This window comes from Erinaceus europaeus, chromosome 3, assembly GCF_950295315.1.
Source record: "Erinaceus europaeus chromosome 3, mEriEur2.1, whole genome shotgun sequence".
Lineage (NCBI taxonomy): Eukaryota > Metazoa > Chordata > Mammalia > Eulipotyphla > Erinaceidae > Erinaceus > Erinaceus europaeus.
Window position 1 is genome coordinate 95,835,967 of NC_080164.1, and position 16,273 is coordinate 95,852,239.

The 16,273-nt window shown below is 39.1% G+C and overlaps 1 protein-coding gene across 2 annotated transcripts in view; it reads right to left on the minus strand.

The window, feature by feature from the left end:
* The window catches only part of GTF2A1L (general transcription factor IIA subunit 1 like), a 93,761-nt gene that overhangs the window by 23,996 nt on the left and 53,492 nt on the right, over window positions 1-16,273 (minus strand). For both annotated transcript variants that reach the window (XM_060187701.1, XM_007531611.2), the window contains exon 8: window positions 2,414-2,503. In XM_060187701.1, coding sequence (XP_060043684.1) covers window positions 2,414-2,503 — 90 coding nt within the window. The remainder of the gene's footprint in view (window positions 1-2,413; window positions 2,504-16,273) is intronic.

Sequence of the window (16,273 nt, forward strand, 5' to 3'; positions counted from 1 at the left end):
GTATCCCTGTGACAACAAAAACCTTGAAAACATGAATAGCAGTCAAGCATGGCAGGAAATTCACATCAAAGACTTATCTGGATACTCAATCCCATTGGCATGGAAAGTGAAAACAAAAGTAAATAAATGGGACTACATGAACCTAAAGACCTTCTACATATCAAAAGTGAACTACACAAGGGATAACCAGGCAACTCAATAACTGGGAGAAGGTATTTGCATATCACACATCGGACAAGGAGCTGATATCAAACATCTATAGAGAATTGGTACTGCTCAACAAAAGAAAAAAAATAATAACCCAATAAAAAGTGAGCAAAAGAACTAAGCACAGTTTTCTTATTTATTTATTTATTTATTCCCTTTTGTTGCCCTTGTTGTTTTATTGCTGTAGTTATTCTTATTGATGCTGTCATTTTTGGATAGGACAGAGAGAAATGGAGAGAGGAGGGGAAGACAGAGAGGGGAAGAAAAAGACACCTGCAGACCTGCTTCACCACCTGTGAAGCGACTCTCCTGCAAGTGAGGAGCGGAGGGCTTTAACCAGGATCCTTATGCAGGTCCTTGCACTTTGTGCTACCTGTGCCTAACCTGCTGCACTACCACCCAACTCCAGCACAGTTTTCTAAAGAAGATATACATTCCACTTTAGGATTAGAAAAATACATATTAAAACTACACTGAGATTCCATCTCACACCTGTAAAAATGGCTTAGATCAGCAAAAAATGGGAATTGGCAAGGTTATGCAGAAAAGAGGACTCTGCTACATGGCTAGTGGGAATATAAACTGGAATAGTAGCACCTTTGGAAGACTGTATGGAGTCCTCAAACAAATAGAAATGGAATTACCTTATGGTGGAGGAACACCATTCTTAGGTATGTATCCAAAGGACACACAACCACAAATTCAAAGGAGCACATGCAACCTCCATGTTCATAGTTGCATTATTCACGATAGCCAAAGAGTGGAAGCACCAATAATTTTTTTTAATGTAGCAGGTGGGAAAATAGAGCACACAGTTTGCATGTATAAGGCCCAGTAACATATATAATTTGGCTATGCTCTGTTCTCACTCTTGCTCTCATAAAATAAAAATGATTAAATGTTTTTTAAATACGTAGATATGGCTGGCAAAACAGCTCACCTGAACAGTGTGCTGCTTTGCCATGTGCACCAGCCAGGTTCAAGTCAGATTTTAGGGCACTGAAGGCAGTTTCAGAGCTGTGGTCTCTGAAGTACAAATCTCTATCCATCTCTATCTCTATCTCCTACTCTGTCTCTATCTGTAAAAAAGAGTCAATGAAGGAAAAAAAAGGACCAATGAAGCCCTGACATCACAGACAATAAACGTAAATATGCATGAATTAAAAGCCAAAACTGACCAATACATTATAAGACCGCATCTATATTTTTTATTGTATTTTTCTTTTGGTTGCTACAGTTAAATTGCTTAATTTCCAAGCCAGAAACTTAAGAGCTGTGTTGATGCTCCCTTATCAATTATTCTCTAATGTCAAAACAAATTACCTAGTCCCACTGGTTTAGGCATCACAGTCTGTGACTCTTGCATTTCTTATTCTGCCACCCTTATTCTGGGCTCTGACTACATCATGCTTTCACTATCCTTGTTCTTTTTAACATTTCTTTTTTCCAAATCAACAAACCCAACTACAATTTTTCAATATCATTCTCAGAAGAGTAACACCCAGCAAATCAAGCTTGAATCTCACTTAACTAAATTTCAGAATTTTTTTATTCTGTCCCCAATCCAGCTTACTTCCTATTACACCCCACCAAAAAGGCAGTATTTCATTCAAGGCAGACCCATCTCTTCATTACTTTTGATCTATTCTACATTCATCAATTTATCTGCCATTTGTCAGTCTATCCTACTTCCAGCATGTACTATCCATACAGATCTACATACTATTAATCATTCAGGATACATTTCAAACCTCCATATCACCCATAAACTCCAACTACAAATAAAATTTTGCATTTCCTAGCCACTTTTAGAACTTCCTGTTTGTGCCATAAACTTTATCATTTGAATTTCATGCAGCTCATTTAGGCATTTGATTTATATGTCACATACTGTAGTATCTGATTTACCTATTTCATATTTTAATCTGTGATAAGTTTATCTACCATTTTATGGTCTGTCATTCCACTATTCCATATAGACATATCTTGCCTCAATAAGAGAGTCATCTCCTTTAGACAGAAAATACTTTTTGGTATCTCTGAGACCACACAGCAAAGTTAAACACAAAATATACCCCCAAAATTTACAGAATTATTTTGAGATTAATTTAACTGTTAATTATAGTTCATCATATCTCCCATCATTTTACGTTTCCTATCCTAAATACAATTAACAAACACCAAGGCCAAAAGATAAATGTCCTACCTTGTCGTACTGACAGACGATTACATTATCTGTGTCAAACAGGTCTGGTACATCCTGCTCACTAACATCATCTCCAGAATTTAAAGGGTCCTAAATATGAAAGATGATCACACAAAGAAATTTCATTATAGTTAAAATGTTTTAAGAAAAAGAAACATATAGAAACAATGCAACAAACAGCCTGAGTTTGAGTCTCAGTTTAGCTACGTAACAATAAGACTGCAAGACTGAATTTCATCAAATTACTAAAACTACTCCCCCCATATCTCAGGTTTGTTTTCAGCTGCAAAATGAGTATAATATAAATAGCCACAGGACAGTATTATTTTTATTTTAAAATTAAATTATGTATGTGACATCACCTTAGTTCATTAAGAATTATTTTCTTTTTTTTTCCCTCCAGGGTTATTGCTGAGCTCGGTGCCTGCACCATGAATCCACCGCTCCTGGAGGCCATTTTTCCCCCTTTTTGTTACCCTTGTTGTTGTAGCCTCATTGTGGCCATTATTATTACCATTGTTGATGTTGTTCGTTGTTGGATAGGACAGAGAGAAATGGAGAGAGGAAGGGGAAGACAGAGAGGGGGAGAGAAAAATAGACACCTGCAGAACTGCTTCACCACCTGTGAAGCAACTCCCCTGCAGGTGGAGAGCCAGGGGCTTGAACTGGGATCCTTATGCCGGTCCCTGCGCTTTGCACCACATGCGCTTAACCCACTGCGCCACGGCCAACCCCCTAAGGATTATTTTCTTTCTCTCTATTCTCAAAGCTCAAATGTTAGTAAGGATGTGGAGACAAAGGAACCCTTCTATACTGTTGGTGGGAATGCAAGTTGAGTCCAAACACTGGAAAACAGCCAGGGGACTTCTCAAAACACTAGAAATGGACCTACCCAAAGGCCCAGCAATTCCTCTCTTGAAGATGCATTCAAAGGAAACTAACACACTCACTGGAAGAAATCTATGTATACCTATGTGTTCATTGCCACACAATTTGTAATAGTCCAGTCTTGGAAACAACCCAGATGTTCATAACAGATGAGTGGCTAAGAAAGTTGTGAGCTATATAATCTATCTATACATCATTTTGATAGCTGAGTAAAATATGTATGTTCTCAGCTATCAAAATTGATGAAAACATCTCCTTTGTTTCATCGTGAATGGAACTTGAAGGTATTATGTTAAGTGAAATAAGTCAAAAAGAACAAATGCCAGATGATCTCACTTAAGAGTGGAAATCAAACAACCTTGTAAAGGACAGAACAAAGCAAATCTTGAATGAGGCAGGGCATACTGCACTAAAGCAAAAGACTCTGGGGAGGGAGGGTTTGGGAGGGATATTAATGTGCCCATATTAATATCAACAGCCATATTGGAAAGCACTAACCCCCTAATAAAACAAACAAAACTAACCCAAACTCTGTTTCCTGAAAAGTTCTGAAACTTAAACTTGCAGTGTAAACCCCTGAAACTATCAGTGCATCACATTTCAGGACTGGTAGTGCATAAATGTAAGACACTCTAGTAACATTTATTGTTGTACTAGACCTAATTATGTAAGAGTGATGGAAGACTTTGATTACTCATAAAGTAGAAATCTGCTTGCACATTAACATATATTATCAGTCATCATGTGTTCAAATATACAAAAAGTCATTTCATTCAAGATGAGAAAAATAAGAATTCACGCAGGAATACTCAAAATTTCAGTCTAAGAAGATGTAAGGGGCCAGGTGGTGCACCTGGTTGACTGCACAGGTTATAATGTGCAAAGACCCAGGTTCAAGTCCCCAGTCCCCTCCACCTGCAAGGGGAAAGCTTTATGAGTGGTGAAGCAGTACTGCAGATGTCTCTTCCTCTCTGTCACTCCCTTCCAAGTCAATTTCTGGCTGTCTCTATATAATAAATAAAGATAATAAAAAAATTTTAAAGAAAAGAAAATATAATTTTCTTGTGACTGTGATAGAACATACAAATCTGAACTAGGTGATTTATACTGTCAATTGTGCCATAATATTTAGTCATTTCTAAACTATAATAAACTATATTTAAGCACAAAATATAAATATTAATAGGTCAATACAAATATTAAATAATTAGATTAATATGATTAGTTAATACAATTTTGGCATATATAGGTATATATATCCATTAAAATGATAGTCAATCATATATACTTCTTAAACTATAAAATTCCACAAATATTTTACATTTCTTAGAATTAAAGCATACTATTGCTTCCATCCTAGCTACTTTCTTTACCTTTATTCCAATCCTCTAATGTTCCTGGTGTCTATAATTAAGATCAACAAATATAGAAATTATTCCCTACATACATAGTTCTTTTCTTTCTTAAATTACAATTTAGACTTAAAATTAAGGAGAGATCCCTATGGTAGAGCAAAGGACTTGCACATATGAGGTCCTAGCTTTGAAAGCTTATTTGGAGGTTCTAGCAGGGGAGTGTAGCTATTCATATACCCTTGACCGAAGACTGGTCCATCTCTATTTGGGAAAGGCCATCCTCTTCAACCAAGCATCCTCTTCAACTTCAGGAGGGACACAACTTCAGGAGGGTGGCGAGGGAGGAAGGGGACACCTGCCTAGCCAGAGATCAGCCAAAGCAACCCTGGCGATCAATAGGGTGATAGATGTCACAGTTAGGTCGCCCTCACATCCTGAGGTCCTAGCTTTGATGCTCAGCATTGTATATGCCAGATCTGTGTGGTGCTCTATCTCTCCCTCTCACTCATGAAAATATAAATAAGTCTAAAAATAAATTTTATTAAGATTAAAATTTTAGGGGTTAGGTGGTAGCGCAGCGGGTTAAGTGCACATGGTACTAAGTGCAAGGACTGGCTTAAGGATCCCAGATCGAGCCCCTAGCTCCCCACCTGCAGGGGAGTTGCTTCACAAGTGGTGAAGCAGGTCTGCAGGTGTCTCTTTCTCTCCCCCTCTCTCTTCCCCTCCTCTCTCCATTTCTCTCTGTCCTATCCAACAACAAAGACATTAATAACAATAATAATAATAACCACAACAATAATAAAAATCAACAAGGGCAACAAAAGGGGAAAAAAATAGCCTCCAGGAGCAGTGGATTCATGGTGCAGGCACCGAGCCCCAATGATAACCCTGTAGGCAAAAAAAAAAAAAAAAAGATTAAAATTTTAAATCCTAGCACACAAATATGTCTCCTTTTAAGAGACTTAAGACAGGGTTAATTTTGCTATTCCTTTTGGTTACAAAGTATATCTTTCTAAAGACAAGCTGGGGATATGGACTGAACTGCCAACACCCATGTCCAGTGGAAAAGCAATTACAGAAGCCAGACTTTCCACCTTCTGCACCCCATAAAGAATTTTGGTCCATACTCCCAGAGAGGGAAAATGACAGGATATGACCAGGGGGCTCTGAATTCCAATTCTAATAGGACCCAAAACATTTCACACTAGGAATCTTTATTTTTATACCATTATGGAAAGAAAACTGAATCTGGAAATCTCTAGTGGATATCAGGCATGATTTTGCTCATCTGAGAGAGAAGAAGAAAAAGGAAGGTAACTCAGAAGTAGCAATAGGCATAGGTGTGACTTAGAAACTGGAGAGATTTTTCCAGGAGGTGTGGTTTATGGAGTAGCAGTGACCAGATTGGTGCTCTCCCCAAGGGCAATTAAATACAACAAGAGACCCAATTGGACCCATATCTACAGCTGAAAGATCTACAGTCTCAGGTGGGTGCTAGTGCATGGTTGGGGCAAAAAGGTGCATGGGTTGAAAGATGAACACAGTCAAGCCAGAGTTCTGGGCATGCAGTGCCAGTTTGGATAGTGAGTGTAACTGCTAGCACCAGAAGAAAAGAGAATTTAAATCTCCCAATCTTTGACTCAGGGGTTTTCTTAGTCTTTTGAACTTAAGGCAAGTACAAACAACAAAAAAAAGAGATTTCATGACCACAAGACAGTCCAAAACACCACCCTCCACCACCATCATTGTGAATCATAAAAACAAGAGAAGCCTAGAGATCACAACAGCACCACCTGCTGGTCAACGATAAACAACACTATACATGTGGAAACAAATAAACAACCAAATATGCCACAACAAGCAGATAGAAGCAAAACATGACATGATGCCAACCGGACTTCCCAAAGCAGATGACCCCACCAATGTATCCTGGAGCTCCACCTCCCCAGATCCCTGCCCCACTAGGGAAAGAGAGAGATAGGTTGGGAGTATGGATCGATCCATGTTCAGCAAGGAAGCAATTACAGAAGCCAGACATTCCATCTTCTGCACCCCATAATGACCCTGGGTCCATGCTCCCAGAGGGTTATCAGTGGAGAGCTATCAGTGGAGAGAGTGGAATATGGAGTTCTGGTGATGGGAATTCTGTGGAATTGTACCCTTCTTATCCTATGGTTTTGTCAGTGTTTCCATTTTATAAATAAAATAATAATAATAATAATAATAATTAATAATAATAATACAGAAAGAAAAAAAGAGAAACAGGAAACCCAAGAAATTCCAGATACAAAGAGACAGACCACAGAAAGCGTATTATGAGAACTCTCCAAGAATCTAAGGAAGAATTAAAACAGCATTTTACTTTGATATTAAGACACACAAAAGAGGAACTCAAAACAGAATTTGATAAGAAGCTACAAAGCTTGAAAAAAATACTTCAAGCAGAGTTCATGAAGCAGTTAGGAAGCATGAAAGAAAAATTTTAAACAGAACTGCAAGGACTGAAAGACACCTTTAGTGCAGTTCAAATTCAGGTATAAGGTTTAGGAAGTAGAATCACACACGCAGAAAAAAAGAAGATATGATTAGCCTACTCTTTCAATTCAAAGATGAGGGAGAGGAAAGATTTTAAAAGAATGAAGCAACTCTCTGCGAAATTGCAGACTCCATCAAAAGGTAGAATGTAAGAGTGACTGTGACTATCACACAAAAAGACCCCTCACAGAATGAGAGAAGATCTTCACATGCCATACATCAGACAAGAGACTAATAACCAAAATATACAAAGAGCTCAGCATACTTAGCAACAAAAAAGCAAATGACCCCATCCATAAATGGGCAGAGGATATGAACAAAACATTCACTTCAGAGGAGATCCAAAAGGCTAACAAACATATGAAAAATTGCTCCAGGTTGCTGATTGTCAGAGAAATGCAAATAAAGACAACACTGAAATACCACCTCACTCCTGTGAGAATGGCATAACTCACAAAGGACAGCAGCAACAAATGTTGGAGAGGCTATGGGGACAGAGGAACCCTTCTGCACTGCTGGTGGGAATGTAAATTGATCCAGCCTCTCTGGAGAGCAGTCCGGAGAACTCTCACAAGGCTAGACATGGACCTTCCATATGACCCAGTAATTCCTCTCCTGGGGATATACCCCAAGGACTCCATTATGCCCAACCAAAAAGATATATGTACACCTATGTTCACAGCAGCACAATTTATAATAGCTAAAACCTGGAAGCAACCCAGGTGCCCAACAACAGATGAGTGGCTGAGAAAGCTGTGGCATATACACACAATGGAATACTATGCAGCTATTAAGAACAATGAACCCACCTTCTCTGACCCATCTTGGATGGAGCTAGAAGGAATTATGTTAAGTGAGCTACATCAGAAAGATAAAGATGAATATGGGATGATCCCACTCATCAACAGAAGGTGAAAAAGCAGAATAGAAAGGGAAACTAAAAGCAGGATCTGATTAAATCTAGAGTAGGGCACCAAAGTAAAAATGGTGACGGGGAGGGTGGACATTCGGCTTTCCGGGGCGGCGGGTGGGTGGGATGGGACACAGTCTTTTGGTGGTGGGAATGGTGTGTATGTACACTCCTATTAAATTGTCATATAAATCACTATTTAATTAATATGAGAGGGTGAAAACTGATAGTATGTCTCGAACTTTTTAAAGCACAGACTGAATCTTTTTAATACATAGGCTGAGTCTTTGATATGTTGACTCTCTCAAAATCCTAGACCAGGGAAAACAGAAGCAACTGGTGGCACAGCTATATACAAGATGTTGGGTATTATACAACAAATCCTAACAAAGGGACTTTCCAAAGTTAACCCAATTACCAAATAATGTGATGATGATAATAACTATCCATGTCTTCTTGAACCCTAAGACAGCAGGAACCTCACATTTCCACTATAGAGCCTCTATTTCCCCCAGTCCTTGAATCTTAGGTGGGGCCCACTTTCCTGCATGCTTCTCTCAATTCATATCAAATAATATTGCATCCGCCGATCACAACCTAATCAACGCAGCGAGCACTACCTCAGCATGCTTCACCTCAGTGTCCAGAGACTTCAGGTGTGGAATGACAACCCTTCAGCTTCACTACTCAGGTGAGACCTTTCCTTTCATAGTATTCTCTAATTCCATTCCAGGTGGTTCACTTTCTAAAAAAGTCCCAAAACCTAGATATAGACCAGGTCCCCTGAGATGAAGCATACGTTCACACGTATCCATAAACTAGGGCAAAATATATACTTGAAAGCAAAAGAACACAATATTCTTCAGTGAGTACCCGCCAACACTTCATCTGCACTATTCCAGCCTTTAGGTCCATAATTGTTCAACAATTTGTTTGGCTTTATATGTTAACTCTCTTTTCAGCCACCAGGTTCCAGATGCCAGCATGATGCCGACCAGACTTCCCTAGACAGACGACCCCACCAGTGTGTCCTGGAGCTCCGCTTGCCCAGAGACCCACCCTACTAGGGAAAGAGAGAGGCAGACTGGGAGTATGGATCGACCAGTCAACGCCCATGTTCAATTACAGAAGCCAGACCTTCCACCTTCTGCATCCCACAATGACCTTGGGTCCATTCTCCCAGAGGGTTAAATAATGGGAAAGCTATCAGGGGAGGGGAGGGGATATAGAGATCTGGTGGTGAGAATTTTGTGGAGTTCTACCCCTCCTATCCTACAGTTTTGTTAATGTCTCTTTTTTTAAATAATTTTTTTTTAAAAAAAGAAACAAACCAATTCATTAAAAAAAAAAAAAAAAAGGAAAAGAAAGTAAAAGTGATAGGAATATCTGAGGATGAAGACCAGGTCAAAGGACCAGAGGTAATTTTTGAAGAAATTTTAGCTGAGAATTTCCCTCACCTAGGCAATTCTCAGAACATACATATGTAAGAGGCAGACCTATCACCCAGGTTTGTAAATCCAAAATGACCAACAGCAAGGCACATTATTGTAAAAGTATCAAAACTCAATAACAAGGAAAAATTTTGCAGGTTGCTGGGGAAAGGAAAGAGGTTAATACAAAGGCAGAGCTATTAGATTTTCATCAGTTTTCTCTTCACAAACCCTAGAGGTAAGGAGAGAATGGAATGACTATTCAAAGTATTAAAGGAGAGGGAATTCCAGCCACAAGTTTTGTATCCTGCAAAATTATCCTTAAAATATGAGAGAGAAATAAAGGTTTTTTTCAAATATTCAGAAAACTAAAGGAATTTGCCACAATGAACCCCACTTTACAAGAAACACTGAATGAACAAGAAAGGAGGAAGCAAAGGAATACACATTCTAAGTGAGGCAAGCAGTGGTGGACTAGAAATAAGAACACAATAAAAATAGGAAAGAACAACAAGCAAATAGAGTAAGGAATTCAAAGACAAAGAAGCTCTATGAAATGTTTATTAATCAAGGTCAACTTAAAAAAGACTTTTCTAGATACACAATGCTAATTACTACACACATGGTAACCACAAAACAAAACAGAGAACAGAGATTTACAGAAAGCACAAGAAAAATCAGTGAGGAATTCACCATAGAAACTCATCCTCAGGTATCACAGCAGCAATGGTAGCACAGCAGGTTAAGCACATATGATACTAAGCACAAAGACCATAATAAGGATCCTGGTTCAAGCTCCCCGCTCCTCCACCTGCAGGGGAGTCACTTCATAGATGGTGAAGCAGGTCTGCAGGTGTCTATCTTCCTCAACCACTCCATATCTTCCCCTCCCTTCTCAATTCCTCTCTGTGCCATCAAAAAAAAAAGAACTCATCCTAACAAAAGGTTAGAAACAAATGGGAAAAAATTCAACAGTTTACAATAAACTCAAAGCAAAAATCAGAATGGACATAAATAAACCACATATATCAATAATCACCCTAAATCTGAATGGCCTAAATTCACCTGTCAAAAGACTCAGAGTAGCTAAATGGAATAAAAAGCAGGATCCATCCATTATGTGTCTTCAGAACATACATCCAAAGAAAAGTCTAATGGACACTCCATAAGAGGCTGGAGGAAGATGTTCCAAGCTGATAACTCACAAAAAAAAACAGCAGGGACAGTACCCTATTCTCTGATAAAATAGACTTTCAGGCAAAGAAAGTAATCAGAGACAGAGAGGAACATTACATAATGGCTAAAAGATTAATCCAACAAAAATTTATAATCATTACAAATATATATGCCCCAAACGCATGAGCACCCAAATATATAAAAAGAACACTTACTGAACTCATGGGAGACACTGACAGCAACACAGTAACAGTAGGAATTTCAACACACTACTCACAGAAAGAGAACATCTGGACAAAGAATCAACAGAGAAATAGCGATCTGAAAATAAACCATAACTGAAATGGACTTAATGAATATATGAAGAACTTTCCATCCCAAAAGTAATGAATAGAGATTTTTCTTCAGTACACATGGAACATTTACAAATATTCACCATTTGTTTGACCACAAATACAGTCTAAACAAATATGTAAATATTAAAATTATAAAATGTTGGGAGTCGGACGGTAGTGCAGCGGGTTAAGCGCAGGTGGCGCAAAGCACAAGGACCGGCATAAGGATCCCAGTTCGAGCACCCGGCTCCCCACCTGCAGGGGAGTCATTTCACATGCGGTGAAGCAGGCCTGCAGGTATTTATCTTTCTCTTCTCTCTCTCTGTCTCCCCTCCTCTCTTGATTTTTCTCTGTCCTACCCAACAACAGCAACAACAACAATAATAATAATAACCACAACACTGATAAAACAACAATGGCAACAAAAGGGGAAAAAATTATGTTAAGTGAATTAAGTCAGAAAGATAAAGATGAGTATGGGATGATCCCACTCATCAACAGAAGCTGACTAAGAAGATCTGAAAGGGAAACTAAAAGCAGGACCTGATCAAATTGTAAGTAGGGCACCAAAGTAAAAACCCAGTGGTGAGGGGTAGGCATGTAGCTTCCTGGGCCAGTGGGGGGTGGAAGTGGGCGGGAGGGATGGGTCACAGTCCTTTGGTGGTGGGAATGGTGTTTATGTACACTCCTAGCAAAATGTAGACATATAAATCAGTAGTTAATTAATATGAGAGGGGGAAATCAATTGTATGTCTCAAAGTTTCTCAAAAGACAAACTGAATCTTTTTAATATATAGGCTATGTATTTGATATGCGGACTCTCTCAAAAGCCTAGACCAAGTAGATTAGAAGCTTCCAATAGCACAGCTATATACAAGATACTGGGTACTGTCCAGGAAACCATAACAAAGGGACTTTTCAAAGTTAACCCAATTAACAAATAATGTGATGATAATATTAACTATCGATTGTCTTTTTGAACCCTAAGACAGCAGGAACCTCACATCTTCACTATAGAGCCCCTACTTCCCCCAGTCCTGGAACCCTTGGATAGGGCCCACTTTCCCGTATGCATCTCCCAATCCAAACCAAACAACATTGCATCTGCCGATCACAAACTAACCAAAGCAACGATTGCTACCTCAACATGCTTCACCCCAGAATGTATCCAGAGACTTCACGTGTGGAATGACAACCCTTCAGCTTCATTACTCGGGTTCCAGATGCCACCAGGATGCTGGCTAGGCTTCCCTGGATTGAAGACCCCACCAATGTGTCCTGGAGCTCAGCTTCCCCAGAGTCACACCCTACTAGGGAAAGAGAGAGGCAGACTGGGGGTATGGACCGACCAGTCAACGCCCATGTTCAGCGGGGAAGCAATTACAGAAGCCAGACCTTCTACCTTCTGCATCCCTCAACGACCCTGAGTCCATGCTCCCAGAGGGATAGAGAATGGGAAAGCTATCAGGGGAGGGGGTGGGTTATGGGGATTGGGTGTTGGGAATTGTGTGGAGTTGTACCCCTCCTACCTTATGCTTTTGTTCACTAATCCTTTCTTAAATAAAAAATTAAAAAAAAAAAAAAAGAAGTGTCAAAAAAAAAAAAAAAAAAAATGGTCTCCAGGAGCAGTGGATTCATGGTGCAGGCACCAAGCCCCGGCAATAAGCCCGGAGGCAATAAATAAATAAATAAATAAATAATGCAAAAAAATAATAAAATTATAAAATGCACTCTCTCAGACCATGAAGGCATGAAACTATAAATTAACTAAAAAAAGGAAAGTAAATTTCCCTAAAGCCTGGAGACAAAACAATAGGCTATTGAACAATAAATGGGTCACTGAGGAGATCAAAAAAGAAATTAAGAATTACCTCAATACCAGTGTAAATGAAGAACCAATTACCAGACTCTATGGGATACAGTAAAAGCAGTCCTGAGAAGCAAGTGCATAGAAATACAAGTCCACGTTAATAAACAGAAGAAATCTCTAGTAAACCATCTAACAACTAGAAGGGGAGCAACAAAAAGACCCAACAGTCAGCAGGAGACAGAAAATAGTTAAAATCACAGCAGAAATCAATGAAATAGATAACAAGAAGACCATTAAGAAGGCTAATGAAACCAAGAGCTGGTTCTTTGAAAGGATAAATAAAATAGATAAACCACTAGCTACACTTACTAAGAGAAAAAGAAAGACTGCTATGGTAAAATCACTCAGAAATGAAAGAGGAGATATTACAACAGATGAGGTAAAGATTCAAAGGAGAAATAAGTCAGAAACAGAAGGATGAATATGGGATGATTTCACTCTCAGGCAGAACTTGAAAAACAAGATAGAAAAGAAAACACAAGTAGAACCTGAAATGGAATTGGCATATTGCACCAAAGTAAAAGACTCTGGGGTGGGTAGGTGGGGAGACTACAGATCCAAGAATGATGACAGAGGACCTAGTGGGGGTTGTATTGTTATATGGAAAACTGGGAAATGTTATGCATGTACAAACTATTGTATTTACTGTTGAATGTAAAACATTAATTCTCCAATAAAGAAATTTTTAAAAAATTTAAGATTCAAAGAATAATACAAGAACATTATGGACATCAGCGTGGAACCAGATTTAACAACCTGGAAGAAATGGACATATTCTTAAAGTCATACAAATTGCCTACCATGACACAACAGAAAATAGATAAGCTTAACAGGCCAATCACTAGTAAAGAAATTGAAACAGTAATCAAAAGCCTACCCACAAGCAAAAGCCCGAGACTGGATGGCTATACTAATGAATTTTTACAAAATATTCAAAGAAAAACTAACAATCATTCTCCTCAAACTCTTCCAGAAAACAGCAGAGGGAACACTCTCAAATACATTCTATGAGGCTAGCATCACCCTGGTCCCCAAAGCAGGAAAGGATCCCACCAAAAAAGAAAACTATAGACCTATATTCCTGACGAACACTAATGCAATGATCCTCAACAAAATCTTGGATATCTGAATACAGCAACATATTAAGAGAATAATCCATCAAGATCAAGTGGGATTCATCCCTGGGGGGGGGGGGCATATGCAAGTCAATCAATGTAATCAACTAAATCAACAACAACAAAAAATTCAAATCACATGATTTTATCAATCGAAGCAGAAAAAGCATTTAACAAGGCTCGACACCCATTTATAATTAAGGCCCTTGACAAACTGGGAGTGGAAGGAAAATTTCTTAACATGATAATGTCCATATATGATAAACCCATGGCTAACACCATAGTCAATGGGGAAAAACTGAAAGTTTCCCTTAAAATCAGGAATTAGACAAGGATGCCCACTCTCATCACTTCTATTCAACATAATCCTAGAAGTCATTGCCATCACAATCAGGCAAGGAATTCACATCAGAAAGGATGAAGTTAAACTCTAATTATTTGCAGATGATATGTTGATATACCTAGAGGACCCCAGTAACTCTGACAAAGAACTACTGGAAATCATAATAAATTCAGTAAAGTAGCAGGATACAAAATCAATACCCACAAGTCTGCGGCACTTCTTTATACAAAAAGAGGGACTTGGTGGTGCACCTGGTTGAAGGTACATGTTACAGTGTGCAAGGACCCAGGTTTGAGTCCCCAGTCCCAACCTGTAGGGGGAAAGCTATGAAAGTGAAGCAGTGTAGTAGAGCACCAAAGTAAAAACCCTGGGTGGAAGGTAAGGGTGAAATTCAGCTTCATGGGGCGGGGGGGGGGGGGAGGGGGGGTGGAATGGGACACAGTCTTTTGGTGGTAGGAATGGCATTTATGTACACTCCTATTAATTTGTAGTCATATAAATCATTATTTAAGTTATATGAGAGGGGAAACACTGATTGAATGTCTCAAACTTTTTAAAGCACAGACTGAATCTTTTTAATACATAGGCTGAGTTTTCATATATTGACTCTTAAAAGCTTAGTCCAGGGAGAACAGAAGCAATCAGTGGCATAGCTATATGCAAATAATGTCAAAGGACATAAAATATGGTGATGGTGTGTATGATACTGCAAATCCTAAAAAAGGGGATTTTTCAATGTTAACCCAATTGCCAAACAATGTGATTATTGCAATAACTACCTATTGTCTTCTTAAACCCTAAGACAACGAGAATCTCCCGCTTCCTCTATAGAGCCTATGTTTCCCTCAATCCTGGAACCTCTAGGGTGGGGCTCACTTCCCTGCATGCTTCTGTCAAATCAGGCCAAATGATATTGCATCCACTGATTCCAACCTAATCAATGCAACAAGTATCATCTCAGCATGCTTCACCTCAGACTATGAACAGAGACCTCAGGCATGGAATGCCAACACTTCACCCTCATCACTTGGATAAGACCTTTCCTTTAATGGTATTCTCTAATTCTATTCCAAGAGGTTCATTTCCTAACAAAGTCCCAAAACCTAGATATAGGCCAGGTCCCATGAGATAGAGCATATGTTCACATGTATTCATAAATTAGGGCAAAATATATACCTGAAAGCAAAAGTACACAAACAGTGAGTCAGTTTCAAGTTCATAATGAAATAGTGTCCACTTAGACTAAGATACCCTCCTTACCTACTTCCTATAACAGTTCTCTCGCTCACTCCAAAGCTAACCTTATCAAAGCAAGGACTGCAAAAGCTGAATAAGGGCAAGCGACTGGCATACTTTAATGATGACTCTTTAGTCACTATCAGGCCATTCCACCAGCTGGGACCCTAATCAAGGAGTCCTGAGATTTCCAAATAGATTTGATGTGCCTAGAACTCGAATAAATCCCTCTCTCCATTGTTACCAGTCATTTATATTAGGAACAACAAAATAGACCCCTTTGTGGGCCCCTATAGGACCTTGCCATCAACTTGGATCAATAATGGTAGAGAATGTTCCATCCACCGAAGGGAGGATGAACAAAATACTCTGTGCTACACCTGAGGAAGATGGGTTGATACTGAGGCAACATGGAATGTTCCTACTCATGACCACAGAATGTGAGCTCAGATCTAGAGGGATGCAGAGGTCATACAGGCTCGTAAGCTAATTATGGGCCCCAGATTACATCAAATCAATGGGGTTTACAGTCAATAATATTTATACCCCTTTTCCATATTAGGGAGCTACTCTCTTCCCTGATCCAGCTTTCTGGTCCTTTTCCCAGCCATGATATCATCTCCCCAGACAATAATTAGGATCCACCTGCATATAAGATTTCAGGCTC